The 15,174-nt window shown below is 38.2% G+C and overlaps 1 protein-coding gene across 1 annotated transcript in view; it reads left to right on the top strand.

Annotated features, from left to right (window-relative positions):
* Positions 1-15,174, top strand: part of LOC105546744 (regulator of G-protein signaling 7) — a gene marked incomplete at its 3' end in the record, with an annotated part of 478,339 nt that overhangs the window by 280,826 nt on the left and 182,339 nt on the right. Inside the window, exon 2 of the mRNA XM_011990022.1 lies at positions 7,489-7,585. Coding sequence (XP_011845412.1) covers positions 7,489-7,585 — 97 coding nt within the window. The remainder of the gene's footprint in view (positions 1-7,488; positions 7,586-15,174) is intronic.

Here is a 15,174-nt window from a genome sequence, read left to right as displayed (position 1 = left end):
CTGCCTCAGCCTCCTGATTAGCTGGGACTACGGGCACCCACCACCATACCTGACTAATTTTTTTGTATTTTTAGTAGAGACGGAATTTCGCCATGTTGGCCAGGCTGGTCTCAAACTCCTGACCTCAGGCGATCCATTTGCCTCAGCCTCCCAAAGTGCTGGGATTACAGGAATGAGCCACCGTGCCTCGCTGAGTTATTGTTTTTTAAATAAATAAATCTATATTTAAGATAAACTAGGACAGATTTACATGCAATAAGATTTTACTAGTTTCTATTTTTAGTCAATTATTCATGAAAACGGCAGGGTTTTTTTTTATATGAAAAGAGTAATTAATTCTAGGTTAAGATACTGACTGCAATCAACTGTAACGTGGGGAAAATTGTATCAATTGGAAGCAGCTTTAATTGAATTATTACAGAAGAAAACAGTTTGTGTTGCAAATTTTAATCTCATTATTCTTATTTAACTTTCATTAGAGACTGACTCTACTGTCTCTGTTTTCACTGATGAATTCAGAAGTGTAAATGATTTTCTGCATTCGTAAGGCTTTCTGAAGTAAAAAGAATTACAGGCGGATTTAAATTATGAAAACCTGCCACCACCTAATTGCCCAAGAAATCCAACAAGCACTTTAGTGATCATTTCTCCCATTTTCATAGCTAGCACTTAAAATGACAGTACATGCCATAATTTGAAAGTATGTGCACATAGAAAAAAGCCATTCAATCTGCCCATTTAGTCTCCCATTTATATCTCCAAATGCCTGTGCTTAATGGTGGTTGTAATGCAGAGTTGGAAAACTTCTTTTGAAATTTTGATTGATTCATTTCTTTTTCAGAATTACAGAGTACAAAATGTTTTAGCTTTACTTCACACAAATGTTTTGCCTACAGTCAAGGTGTCTCTGTAAAGCTATTGGCTTAATGAAATCAATAGTAATGATATTGTGGTAAAGTTCCAGCAAATATAGCTACAAGTTAATTTAATTAAACTCCCATAATTGTTTAGAACATTAGAGAACTGGAAAGGTTTCAAGGCAGTGATTTTGTTTTCATCAATATGTGGGAGCCCTGTCTGGCAGCCCTCTTGAATAATTAGTAACTCTCTTCAAAGAAGATGTACCTGCGTAATATGCTCCTTCTTTCATTCCACCAAGTGTTCAGGCGGGGACTGTTTAACCTGAGCCTTGTTTGAAATACATCACAAGCTTGAAGTGACATCTAAACTATTCCAAAGGAAATGCTAATTATGAATTCCTGGGAAAAGAGCAGGGTGCTGAAGTTCAATAGCGCCTTTCATCTTGAGGGCTTACACATGGCAATGAACTTGAGTGTCACATCTACAAGCAAGAAGACAGCCTCATAAACAGCCACTGATTTACTCTCTTGCATTAAAGGAAGAAATTCCTCTAACAAGTAAGCCGAAGAATCTCTGCATTAGATAGAGCAGAAAGAATAAGAGGGATAAGAGTGTTTCAACCTGCACTACCATGTTGAGCTATTCTGTGTCACTATTTCTGACGCTGATAATATATTTTTTCACAAAAGTTACATACAAAGAAAAACATATCAAACATCTCAAGACTAAATTTCAAATTAACTTCCACTTTTGTTTTGAGGCTCTCAGAAAAAGCAAACATATGCCTTAAACAAAAATACACCAATCCCCTCTCCTTTTTTTAAAGTGAGCCTCCATTATGGACCAGGCACTTTATATATTAACAATGCAAAGATGAGTAAGGTAAGAATTTTTTCCTCCAGAAGTTCACATCTAGGGGAAAACAGATAGTTTTACTAGTTAATGAAATATGGAGGGTTCTGAAATACAAGCATAAAAAAGTTTTGAATGAATTCAGCAGTACATATTCTCAAAATTACTTTGCAAAATATAGTTGTTTAACTTTTACTTTTATCACACATAGTGAATCAGTTTGCATTAAAAAATTAAGTCTTGCAAAGAGCACTCAATTTAATTCAATTTTTAATCTTCTAAATAACTTCAAGAGGCAAATTTGTCAAGAAAAGATGAGAACAAAGACATTTTAAAAGTGAATGCAATCTCATTTCCCCTTCTAAATATGATTTTTTCATGGCTTACATAGCCTTTGCTTATATGCACAAGTATTTCCCCTGACATTTCTTCAAATCGAATCTCCTGTCTTGCAGGGGCCAACATGAACTCAGTTTTCTACAAGAAATCAAAGACAGAACTTATGTATAGGCATATCTGACTACTTATTGCTTGACAATTTATTGCATCTAATAAATATTTGCACTTAACTACAGCATCTTTGCCAGCTGAATTATAAAAGAAAAAGGGTCTGTATCTTCCTAGTACAATGACGAAGGAAGAAAGTTATGTTGAAGATGATGTGATGACGGTGTTGGTGGTGGCATTATAGTAAACATTTAATTAGCATTGTTTCACTAATTCTCACCCTTGATAAGATGTATACAATTTATGATTATCTCCATTTTACCGATGAGATAACCGAATCTTTGAGTGTTAAGTTAACTCATCTGTTTAGATAACTTTTAAGTAGTGTAGTCAGGATTCAAACTCAGGTCTAACTGGCCTAAGTGCATGCTTTTAATAACTACAATTTGCACTGAAACTAAAATGTGCTGACAATTGGAAGCAAATACATTTGTATAAGGTCTTGTTTGATTTATTATTTTATTTTATTTATTTTTGAGACAGAGTCTCATTCTGTAGCCCAGGCTGGAGTGCAGTGGCAGGACCACAGCTCACTGCAGCCTTGACCTCCCAGACTCAAGAGATCCTCTCACTTCAGCCTCCTGAGTAGCTGGGATCACAGGTGCTTGCCACCGCACCCAGTTAATTTTTGTTTGTTTGTTTGTTTGTTTTTTGTAGAGATGGAGTTTGGAGTTTTGCCATGTTGCCCAAGCTGGTCTCAAACTCCTGAGCTCAAGTCATCCTGCGTTGGTTTCCCAAAGTGCTGAGATTCCTGGCGTGAGCCACCAAGCCTGGCCTGGCCTTGTTTAATTTAATAGCTTCATCTATTTGTCTCCAACAGAGAATTGGCTCTTTGACCTAATGTGGAAACTTACCTCCCTCTGAATGCTGATGATTATTTCCAGACTTCTGTCGTTTTGTAGCTAGGAGAAATCTTACAGATCACCTGCTTCGAACTTCTTAAGAGTAAAGAAAATAGCCTTCAGAAAAATCCTCGGTGACCCAAGGCACCCCAGCTCTCCTGTCCATTTCCATCATCTCGTGTTCTCTTCTCCAATGCCCAGTTTCCTCACCCTCAGAAACAGGCTTATGAAAGTGAAAACACACAACTCAATGGCATTTTAATGAATATATGCATGTGCATATATGTGTGTGTATACACATATATACACATATATACACATGCATATATATACGTGCATGTATGTATATATATACAAACACACATACATATATGTATAGGATACTTAAGGTACCTGAGTCTTTTGGTCTAAGACTAAATTGCCCAAATATTTTCATATTTATTGGAGTTGCTTTTTACTATCCCTCATACCTCTTACTGTCTAACTAACTTGCTCTATTTTTTTTTTGCTTGCTTTTAGCATTTTTCTTCTCATCCAATTGCTGTTCCTAATAGTGAGAAAACAGACCATCAAGCATGTTCAAGTCATGCTTAATATAAAAATTAACAGACTCTGAATGAATGCTTGAGGAAACGTCAACAGATGAGATGGATGTGTTTTTTTATGTGGCCTTGGTCACTGTGACAACCAAAATGAGTGATTGAGACATAAATCTCAGTCATTGAGGCTTATTGAGAGCCAGCTTGAGGACAAGTTACGGATGCCTGTATGGCTGTTTTTCCCAAAGAGGTTCTTAGGAGGTTTAGTATTTATATATTTTCCTTAAAAAAGAGAAGGCAACAGTGAGAGGAACGATTACATACCTGGGAGACTTTCATTAGTGCCCTGTAAGTTTACATTTTACATAAGATAAGGTGAACATTTGAAGAAAAAGGGAATGGAGGGAGCAGACATCCCAGGGAGGAGTGAAGGAATGACTAATCTCATTTTAGCTTTGTTCTGTACTGGGAAGATAAATCATTAATCAACATTACCAATGTGGAGTCTTTCAAAAGGGTCTGTTTAGCCCTTAGGGAAGCAAGCTGAATGGTAGTTAGTGAGGAAGGGCTACAGCGAGGTGTGTCCCACCCCCCATCCCATCATGGCCATGAACTTAGCTTCCAGGCTTTGCCTGGGGTCCCTTTAGCCAAGAGTGGGTCCCTTCAGTCATTTGAGGGCTAGAATTTTCTTTTTCTTTCTTAATTGATTTTAGTTTTTAGAAAGCAGGGTTTTGTTGTTTTGTATGTGTCTTTGTTTTTTTCATTTTTGTTGTTGTTGTTTTGTTTTCTTTTGTTTGTTTTTGCCTCATTCTAGGCCATGGCAAGGTTCATGGATAAACCATGTCTGAATAAAGATAAAAACAGCTGAGTGCATGTACATGATCACATTTTCAGTCTAGAACACCAATCCTATTTTTACTTAGAGTTAAAATTTTTTTCTCTTGTGGAAATTATGACTCAGAAAAATGGAATATTTTGAAATACAACCACAGAAATCACTTTTACTTTCCAGCTTCCTATTCTCACTCCTTTCGGATCCAATGAACTGAGAGGGGATGAGACTGTACAAAGAAAATACTGCCACTCATAGCTACGTACCTTAATTCAGCGCCAACCAGAGGTGATTGTTGCCACATCTCTAGGTGCTGAGAAGAAAGTGGGAGTCAGAGAGGTTTCCATGTCCCTCTAATCCAGCCTACTTTAAACCGTTAAGCAGATAATGCAAGGATTTAGAGGCTGATATGAGGCAGGACGACGCAGCTTATTCTGCAGGACATTGTGACAGGTCAATCATGAGCGAATAGTAACAAAATAAAAAGTCATGCGAGTATATCTATTTTCATGTTTCTAAACTTAGAGATCTTTATTACATGAGAAGTGAGGTATTTGGTATTTGGTTATTGTTGGGGTCTTTTACAGGCCTGATAAAAGCATTTTTTTTTCTTTTTTCTTTTTTTTTTGAGACGAAGTCTCACTCTGTCTCCCAGGCTGGAGTGCAGTGGTACGATCTTGGCTCACTGAAACCTCTGCCTCTGGGGTTCAGGCAATTCTCCTGCCTCAGCCTCCCAAATAGCTGGGATTACAGGCGCCTGCCACCACGCCCAGCTAATTTTTGTATTTTTAGTAGAGACGGGGTTGCACCATGCTGGCTGGCTGGTCTGAAACTCTTGACCACAGGTGATCTGCCCGCCTTGTTCTCCCAAAGTGCTGGGATTACAGGCATGAGCCACTGCACCCAGCCTCATGTTCTTTTTATACTTGAATACTGAGCCAACTGAGAACCATAACCGTAAAGACAGGCACATAGGGGTCACAGCATTGCCCTGATTGCTGATAAAGGTATTATGGAAGAATGTTTGTGCACAAGTCACCATTAATCCTGAAACACAATCCTGAATAGACTTGCTCACCCACTAGGGCAGGCATCTCTACATCAGCAGAGTTGGATGTGGGCTTCTAGCCAAGAGAAAAAGAATGGGCCCTGCAGGACAATTTCTCATTCCCAGCTCTTCTATCTGATAAGTCAGCTCAGCTCCCCTGGAGTAAATTAGGGGACAGAGACAGGCAAGTGGATTAGGGTAATGGTGCTCCTTCCACATGGAAACAAACATGCAGATGGAGAATAAGCATCCCCAGATATCATGGGTGTGCATGGACATTTGGTCTAATATTTGTTGTTCTATATATGTACCGGGCTTTATATATGTTGTGTCGTTTGCCCTTAAAATACTTTACCCCACCCTAGGCCCAATGCAATCCCATGAAGAATGCTATGAAGAAATTTTTACAAGTATTATTATCACCATTTTATGGATCAGAAAACTGAGTCTTAGAGAGGTTATTTAACCTACTCAAAGAACATAGATAATAATTAGAAGATCTAAGAGTCAAATACAAACCTGTGTCTCATTAAAACCCATTCTTTCCACATCTCCAGTTATTTGTCATGGTAATACATCTGTTGATAGTGTGATTACAACATAGTAATACATCCATTGATATCAAGCACATTAGATTTCTTAGTTGAAAACCATTCTAAAGCTGTGTTGATGGAAATTTAATAATTCATTAATATAAAGTTTAGACTGTGTTTTTTTAACTGTTTACGTTGAAATAATTTTAGGCTTACAGAAAAGAAGAAAAGATAACAGAATTCCCATACACCCTTTACTCAGCTTCCCTTAATGTTAACATCTTATATTAACCATGGCATAATTATCAAAATAAGAAATTAACATTGGTACAACACTATTAGCTAAACTACATACTTTACTCAAATTTCACCTTGGTTGTCATTGTTGACTGAATTTTTTGAGGGTAGGAACTGTATTGTATGCATTTTCATATCCACAGTGCCCAGTCGAATATCCGGTCTAGAGTTAGTGATAAGTGGTTGTGGAATGAGTAAATGGATGAATGGATTTTAAGTCCCATGCTACCACTTGCGTATGTTTGTGTGTCTCTGCATCTCCCAGGTTTAGAAGCATGTGAGGAAAGTCTATGGCTATGATTTGAATGGATGCATGTTCTTCAAAACTAAATTGCACATTGACTTTGTGAAACACAGTCCTTTAGAATTATGAGCAATTTGTAAAAGTAAAAGAGAGTGTACTAACGAGATTGAAACAAAGATAAAGGGGAATCTAGTAAATGGGCAGAAGGCTGTGGTGTTACATTCATTTTATTGTATATATATGTGTGTGTGCGTGCATATGTGTGTGTATACATGCATGTGTATGTGTACTTGTGTGCATATATGTGGGTGTACATGTGCATGTGTGGAGTGTATGTGCACATGCATGAGTGTATGTGTGTGAGAGTGTGTATGTGTGTGTATTTGTTTCATGACATACTTCAGTAAGTACCTGGGCAAGAGATGTAACAGTAGTTGGCAATCAGTCCTGGATTTCTAGGCAGGTTTTAGAAATTCACTGTAAAACAAAATCACGGAAATTCTCTTGCTTGAAGAAGCAATTCAAGCAGATGCTTTTAAGGCTCTACTTGCTTTTGCACTGATTTCAGTAGAGATAACATTAATGAAGCATGAATGTGCTATGGCAATGGTTTCTAAAAACTTGTGAAATAAACACTCTTTCATCTTAACCTTTATAACCAGGGTACATGAAGTCAGGAGAAAGGCAATATTCAAAGCACAAAATTCCTATTGGTAGCTTAATGGACCCTAAAATGTATGTTTTTCTTGCTGTTTCCTCCATCTGTTTTTAACAGAATTTAAACTATTAATGTGGCAAAAACTAGAAAGGCAAAAATACGGCATTGTTCTTAGCTGGGCAAAACTGGAATACAAAAGTTTTATGAGAGCTGATTTTCTTTTCAAAAAAGTTCAACTTCATAAAGGTTTTAATTATGTTATTATTGTTGTTTAGATGGAAGACGTCATAGCACGTATGCAAGACGAAAAAAATGGAATTCCTATTCGTACGGTCAAAAGCTTTCTTTCCAAGATACCTAGCGTCTTCTCTGGTAAGTCTGCATGGAGCACAGCTCTGTTTTCTCCTGTACCTCTTAGATAACTTTAAAAAACTGATTCCGGCTGTTCACTATTGAAACTCTCTCTCTAATCCATTATTCAATAACTACTTATAAAATGCCCGTGGCGCGTTTATCATGTGGAACACTTGAAATGATAGTAAAATGCCAAAAATCATGACCCTGTTCTAGGTTAGTTTGTAAAGACAGAATGAACGAATATGAAATAAAAAACAATATTAAAATAAATAAAGACATATAAAAAACAATGTTATGAAGGTTGTATATGGAAATTAGGAGGGTGAAAAAAATCAATGATTTCTTTTTCCTGACTGATGGGGAGTCAGGAAAGGGTTTCTACAGAGCAGTGGTGAGCTGTTTGAAAGATAAGGAAGAGCCGTATTCACTCAAGACCACTGTCACCACCGGCTGTGTTCACCCAACTCGACAGTGACCAAACTGTAGAGACCTTGGGTCAGGTTATGAGGGTCTGTGAAAGCTAGCCAAAAGAATCTAATTCTGAGAAAAGGGAAAATACGGAGACATTTAAGATTTTTGGCAGAGGATATTGTGATGAAAGTGCTCGGGATAAACTGGCATTCAGTAAGGGCAACAGCACTGTGACAAGGGTAAGGCTCTCGCAGGAATAGTTTGGGTGCCCAGGTCCTGATATCCAAGGGCTAAAGGAATAGAGAAGAAAGAACATGAGGGTTTAGTGAATAACTAGGCATGCAGAATAAAAGACATAGCCCAATGGATTTCGTTTTTTTTGTTGTTGTTGTTGTTGTTGGTTTATTTTAAAATGGGGAGACTGAGAGATAAAAGAATCATTATCCAAAATGGGGAACCTCCACGGGTTTGATTGGCAATGACTAGAGAAACCCAAGACAAAAGGAAGTGTAATAAGCTGAGCATCTGTGCTCTGACTCAGAGCACACAGGAGGCAGTCAAAGTGCCAGTTTTGGGGCCTGGGATGTGCTGGGGCATGGCCTACCACAGCTTAGGGAAGAGGTGAGATCAGACAGCCCGAAGCCTCAGCAGCAAGGAGGGAGACGACGGCGGCTGATGCTGAGTGTGGGTGGGAAGGGTGCTTCATGGGATTCCTGTACAAGGGTTGCAGGCTGCTTCCTCACGACCAGGATCAAGAGAAGATTCATGATCAGGAGGCCATCAAGCCTGGAAAGAGGGCAGAGATCAGGACAGGAATAACAGGGAAGCAGGCCTCCGCGTTGGGGTTTGAGAGCTGTGTTGCTGTCAGAGAGAAGACAGGGAGCTTGGAGCTGCAATGACATTTTGCTCTAACAAAATGTGTCCTCTTTTTTCCCTGTTACTCCCTCTCACGCCCACTTCATTCTAGTTTCTTGCTCTTTCTTAATGATGCCTTGTACTTTTTACATCTGTGGCTTCACTCCATTTCTCCTCTCCTCACTGTCCCACTTACAGGCCATTCTGACTGTTAAATTCCATCCCTTCTTCAGCAATCAGTTCAGAGAGCTCTTTGGTGAAAACTGTCCCAAACCTTTTGTCTCTGTGCTCTCAAAGACCTTGATTTTTGCATCTTTTATATGCTCCACTCTGTCTGAGAGTTATTTTGCATATGTCTTATATCCCTAGCTAAACCTTAAGCTCCATTTGGTCAAGGATTCAGAGAGTTAACTCCACATCTAAACACACATGTAAAAATGTTATTCATATATTTATTGATGAGCTAATGAAAGGGATGAACTGATCTTCTTTAGAATTCAGGCAGATAAATGCGCTACATTGCCATCCTGCACTGGGAACTGTGGTCAGTTCAACTGTGTGCGACCTGCTTAGGGGCATTCAGCAATTATGAAAATACATAGGCCAAACAAAAAAAGCTTTGCTCATCTAATTAAGCTTGGCTGCAATTTTGGGATATCTACTCTATTGGAGTCTCAAATTTTTGATCGAGTTCTTCAGATAGCAAATATCTCAACAGCAAGCTGTTGGAAGATTTCTTGGTTGACAACATTAAAATTTTAATTGAAAAATAAGATTGGACATATAGATTGAGAATTAACCTGGGAATCTCTGATAATTGTTTTAATGTTCACTGCTGTAAAATAACAGTGGTAGCTATTAAATAAAGAGAATATCAATGACATTTTTCACGTTAATGTAATTAGGTCTAAGTAATCATTTTATGTTCCCTGGAAACTCTGCAGGCATGCTGTGTCTCATAGGTTCAATTCACTGCTTTGTCGTGGATTTAGTTGGTATATCTAGTATTATGTCTAGCACTTATCAGCTTCTTTAGATTCATATTCCCAAATTATAATGTACTCAAGCTCCATCCACTTTACTAGAACTTTTCAGTCTTTTCTAGTAATATCCCTCCCCAGATATTTCTTATAATCTCTGGGGGTTGTTAATTCCTCTGTTCTTTTGTGGCCCTAGTTGCAACCGACTGGCTGGCTTTCCCAGCTCTTTCAGCTTCTCCCTTCTCTCCCTGAGCATGTTTCATGGTCTGCTGCAGAGCTTCTAATGAAACAAGAAATCCACTGATTTTATTGCGCTTAGTAGAACCAGAAACCAGTTGTGATGAAGGCCTGCCGTATGTGGAAGGAGGGTAGTGCAGTCATTGCAGACTGGAGTCAATCCTTGCTATGGACTGTTCCACAGGGAAGGAAGGATCTCAAATGTTGTAAATCTAACTTTCTCAAGTTACCCATTTGTGCTCCTTAAAGCCTCATTACTTCCATGGACCGTTAGTATCAGAATCACTTGGAAACTTACAGGGAGAGAAGAGTGAAAGAATGCAAAATTACAGCCAGATAGTTCCAGTGTTCTATGCCACTGTAGAATGACTATAGTTAACAATAATATATTGTGTAGCTTCAAATAGCTGGGAGGACATTGAACCGTCCTGACAAAAAGAAATGATAAATATTTAAGATAATAGATATGTTAATTACTCAAAAAGGATAAATGTTTATCATTTCTCAAACACTTTTCATTATTTATCACCATACATGATTTGTTTCTTGTTTTGTGTTTTGAGACAGTCTTGCTCTGTCACACAGGCTGGAGTGCAGTGGTGCAGACATGGCAGCTTCACCCCCCTGAGCTCAAGCGATCCTCCTGCCTCAACACCCCAAGTTAGCTGGGACCACAGACACATGCCACCATGCCTGGCTGATGTGTAATTTTTTTTTTTTTTTTTTTTAGTAGACAAAATCTCACCATGTTGCCCAGGCTAGTCTCAAACTCCTAGTCTCCAGCGATCTTCCTGCCTTGGCCTCCCAAAGTGCTGGGATTATAGGCATGAGCCCAGCTATCATACATTATTTGTATCAAAACATCACTATGTATCCCATGAATGTGTACAATTATTATTTGTTAATTTTAAAAGAAAATGTAGTATCCGGACCTACCCCCAGATGTACTAAATGAGAACCTCAATTTGAGCACTGAAGTGTAAGATGTACTGCCTTAAAATGCACCCAGAGAAGCTGGGCAACTCGGGGGAGCATCCTTGTTTTCCTGAGGGCTCTGGGATCAGTGGCCACCTTGCTTGTGCCGATCTTTCTCTTTGAAGGGCTCTAATCATCTCGGCAGTCTGGCCTCAATCAAGGCCACCCCAGTCTATCTAATGGCTTTAAAAAAAATTTTACTTGGGAAGGAAAAAGCGGTTAGGAAGAATAACCTAGTTCTTTCTCCTTCCTTTACTCCCAAACCGAGAGTCTCTGTTGCCCCTAAGATTGATAGGTGTCAACAGCTTTGTGGCGGAACGAACACTACTCAGTTCCACCAGACAACTCCCATGCTTCAAAGGAAAACATCGGTCATGGTGGCCAAGTAATGCCCATATCCACCTCAAGTGAAAACAGCTGTGTTGACCAAGTGGTGCTATAATCCAATTCCCCCTGTAACATCTGCAATCCAGACCCAGAATCATGTCAAAGAACGCTATGGCAAATATAATCTATCTAATAATAGGGTTTGTGTTTTGTTTTTCCTGCTAAATGCATTTTGTCCAGTGAACCATCTAAGACTTTTCTCTTTGTATTTGTTTGTTTGTTTGTTTTTTGTTTGTTTGGTTTTAAAGTTGTTGATTTCAACCTCCTAGTTTCCATAGTCCCAAGACCATGGGACAATATCTTTGGATAATTCCTCTATGCCAGTTCCTTGAACTCTGAGATGAGAAATGTCCTTGAGTGGATCCAATCACAGCATTGCCTTTTTCTCCAGAAGTGCCTTCTCAGCTGCAGAGATAGCTCAGGCAGCTGCACAGGTCGTATGTGACTTGGTGTGTCTCAGGGCCAGGGAGTAAAATCAGTGGTGTACGTACACTGTAGAACTTGGCTAACAGCTCTCTTCCCTGGGATTCCGTTGAGATTCCCAGAACTTTGGTGAAGTGTGTGTGACTCTGTGTGTGTGTGTGTGTGTGTGTGTGTGTGGTGTGTGTGTGAGTGTGTGTGTGTGTATGTGTGTCTGGCACTGAGGCAATGTAAACCTAGAGGCTGGGTAATGACCCTGTGCAGAGAGCAGCAAAGGAAGCCTGTCTGCAGTTGAGAACAGTGAAACATGTAAGGAAGGAGAAGCAGAGAAGATGAGGCAGAGAGCGCTGGGTTACTGGTAGCTTTGCAGCTCTTGCCCCAATCCACAGGCACAGTCCTGCAATCTCCACAAACTTCCTTCTGGTTTCTTCATCTCCTTCAATCCTCCACAGTAAAACATTGACTTTTGTTTCACTATGTTTTCAACTTCGACTTCCCTTTTCTAGTTTAAACTTTTCCCATCTCTGTATTTTTTCTAATTATACCTAGGAGTCATCCCCCATAGCACATGTATTGGACACAAAGTACTTATGGTTGCAAAAAAAAAAAAAAAAAAAAAAGGAGTGTACATAAAAAATGTTATAAAAGGAGAATATTTGGGATTGATCAATGCCGCTCTGGAGTATGGCTGCAACAAATGCACTGGGGAAGGTCTTAGGAATGTAGATTTCAAAGGCAAACCACAACTATTCTAATTCATTAGTGCTGAGATGGAATCATGGAATCTATAATTTTTGTTTTTATTTTACTTTATTTTATTTCTTTTTTCCCCTTGATTAAATATTAAGCTCAGATTATAGAAATATGTATTTTTAAGCTGATTTTAAAAATGTAGGATTGGTGTCTGCTGGTCTTAGATGCATGCTAACTACGTTTTTCTTTATATTTTTAATTCAATTCGATGAACATTGATCAAATACTCAGTGTGTTCCAGTAAATATACTGGGTTTTGTGGGCTAGTATTTTACCGTTGCTGGGGAAATAGATTACATATACATTAGCAATAAATGTTTAACTTGTATGAGGAACCAAGGTAAGTTCCTTTAGCAGAGGTTTAAAAAGTCAGTTGTAGGATCACAACTGTTTAAAGGCTATCACTTTGTAATCTCATCTTCAACAAAGAACTTGAATTGTCTGTCCTTAACTACCACAAAAAATACCTTTAAGAAGTTTGAGTGTAACGGTATCAAAACCTTTAGAGCAGGCAGATAGATATTATTTGTCTCTTATTTTGTGATTTCTGCGAAATTGTACTAAAAGACATTTCCTTCATGTTCTCTAAGTTTCTAATGAAAAAACAATAAAATAAATGTATTTTTATAATAAACTACGAAAAAATTATGTGTTTGAAGATTCGTTTTTAAAAACAATAATATATAACCTGTATTTTCCTTTTCCTTTTTTCTGTAGTTGCCAAGAAGTTCACTGCTAAATTTAATGTTCCATTCTGTCTCTTTCTCATGTGATTCATCACTGGCATATCTACCTTTCTTTGTCTTCTCATTGTTTTTTTTTTTCTATCTTTTATCATTTTTCTTTTAAGTTTGTTGGGGGCTATATTGTAAATTGCTTCAAGTTATATTTTGAAGGCAGGTAAGGAATAAATCCTGAAGAGACATCTGAGAAGTGTCTACTTTGTGGTAAGCAGTGGTTTTGCCTGGAATCCGCCCCATTCAAGTGGGGATACATCTTGGCTTTGAACAAGTGCTCTACCACAATAGAAAATAAAAGATGAAGTTCAAATATTATTCCATGAGAGTTTCATGGAAGTGCTCAGTCACCGTTAACACCATTATGTCTTCAAATTGAAAAAAATAACTATATAGCTAAAAATATATTTGCATATTTTGCTGAAGATTTTCTGTAAATGAAATCCATAAGTCTTATTCTCGCATGATAGCTCTTTCCCTGGAATTCATGTCCTGTAACTTATAATGTTTATTCATTCTCTCATCTGAAAATCTTTGTTAAAGCAAACTATGACACTCATACCAGCTAAAAATCCTTTGTACTTAAAACTCTAAATTTTAGAAGAACAGAGATCCAAATCCAGATGAAGCATAAAAGTTTATGAATAAAAGAGGAAATGATCAATTTTACATTTGTAAGATAGTTGCTCCATTTGTGATACTATTTTAAACTATACCGTTTACCTTGGCTACAAGCATATTTGAATGAATTAAACTGATAACATAGGTTTTCAGTTGCTTCACAAGATATTGAAATAGTGCATGGTTTCTTGTGTGCTCTATTCTAGAAAATATATTACATTGTAATAATATCAGATACTATTTGGATATAGATGTTTTGATTCATAATCATGTGTGCTTTATAAATTTTAGATGCATTACATAATAAACAGGCTTTAAATCCTGATGACCGGAATAATTGCTTTTTTAATATTTTAAACAATATTTTAATGTTTCCAAATAGTTTCAATGAGCCCTTGAGAATTTTTTAAATAATACAGTTGGTTTTTTGGTTTGTTTGTTTGAGGCAGAGTCTCATTCTGTCATTCAACCTGGAGCACAGTGGCACAGTCATGGCTCACTCCAGCCTCAAATTCCTGGTCTCAAGCAATCTTCCTACCTCAGCCTCCCAAGTAGCTGGGACTACAGGCGCCTGCCACCATGCCTGGCTAGTTTTTTGTATTTAGTAGAGATGGAGTTTCACCGTGTTAGCCAGGATGGTCTCGATTTCCCGACCTTGTGATCTGCCTGCCTCGGCCTCCCAAAGTGCTGGGATTACAGGCCTGAGCCACTGTGCCCGGCCAGCTTTATTATTTTGATGACATCTATTTTTTTTTCTTTACTTTGGAGGAAAATATTAGTAATTTGGAAACCTACTATGTGGTTAGTGGCTTTAAATGCATTAGTTTTGTTCCTTTCAACACTTCAAGATAATCATTGTTTTTCTCCATTTCCTAGAGAAGGTAATAGAGGGTCAGAGAGTTCAAGCCTTTGGGCGCCATTTTGAACAGTTTACTAATATGTAAACCACAGTGGGTCTGAGGCAAAATCCCATTCTGTTTCTCACCACCCCATGGGTAACCCCCTGTTGGTTGTCCTTCACATAATGTCCTGTGTTGTTTCGTTATGACAAGCACACATATGTCAGAATTGGTAGGATTCTGGGTACCTGGGACTCTTACATTCATCTCCCAACATACTTCTGTTCCAGATGTAGCCCTATGGAGTACTCATCAAAACCACCTGAGCTTTTGTCTTCGTTTTACCTCTAAGGAGCTGTGTGACCCTGAGTAACCCAGTATAGTTTTTT

Source organism: Mandrillus leucophaeus, unplaced genomic scaffold (assembly GCF_000951045.1).
Source record: "Mandrillus leucophaeus isolate KB7577 unplaced genomic scaffold, Mleu.le_1.0 Scaffold367, whole genome shotgun sequence".
NCBI classification, from domain to species: Eukaryota; Metazoa; Chordata; class Mammalia; order Primates; family Cercopithecidae; genus Mandrillus; species Mandrillus leucophaeus.
Note: the sequence above shows the minus strand (reverse complement) of the source record. Positions and strands in the feature narration are given on the sequence as shown.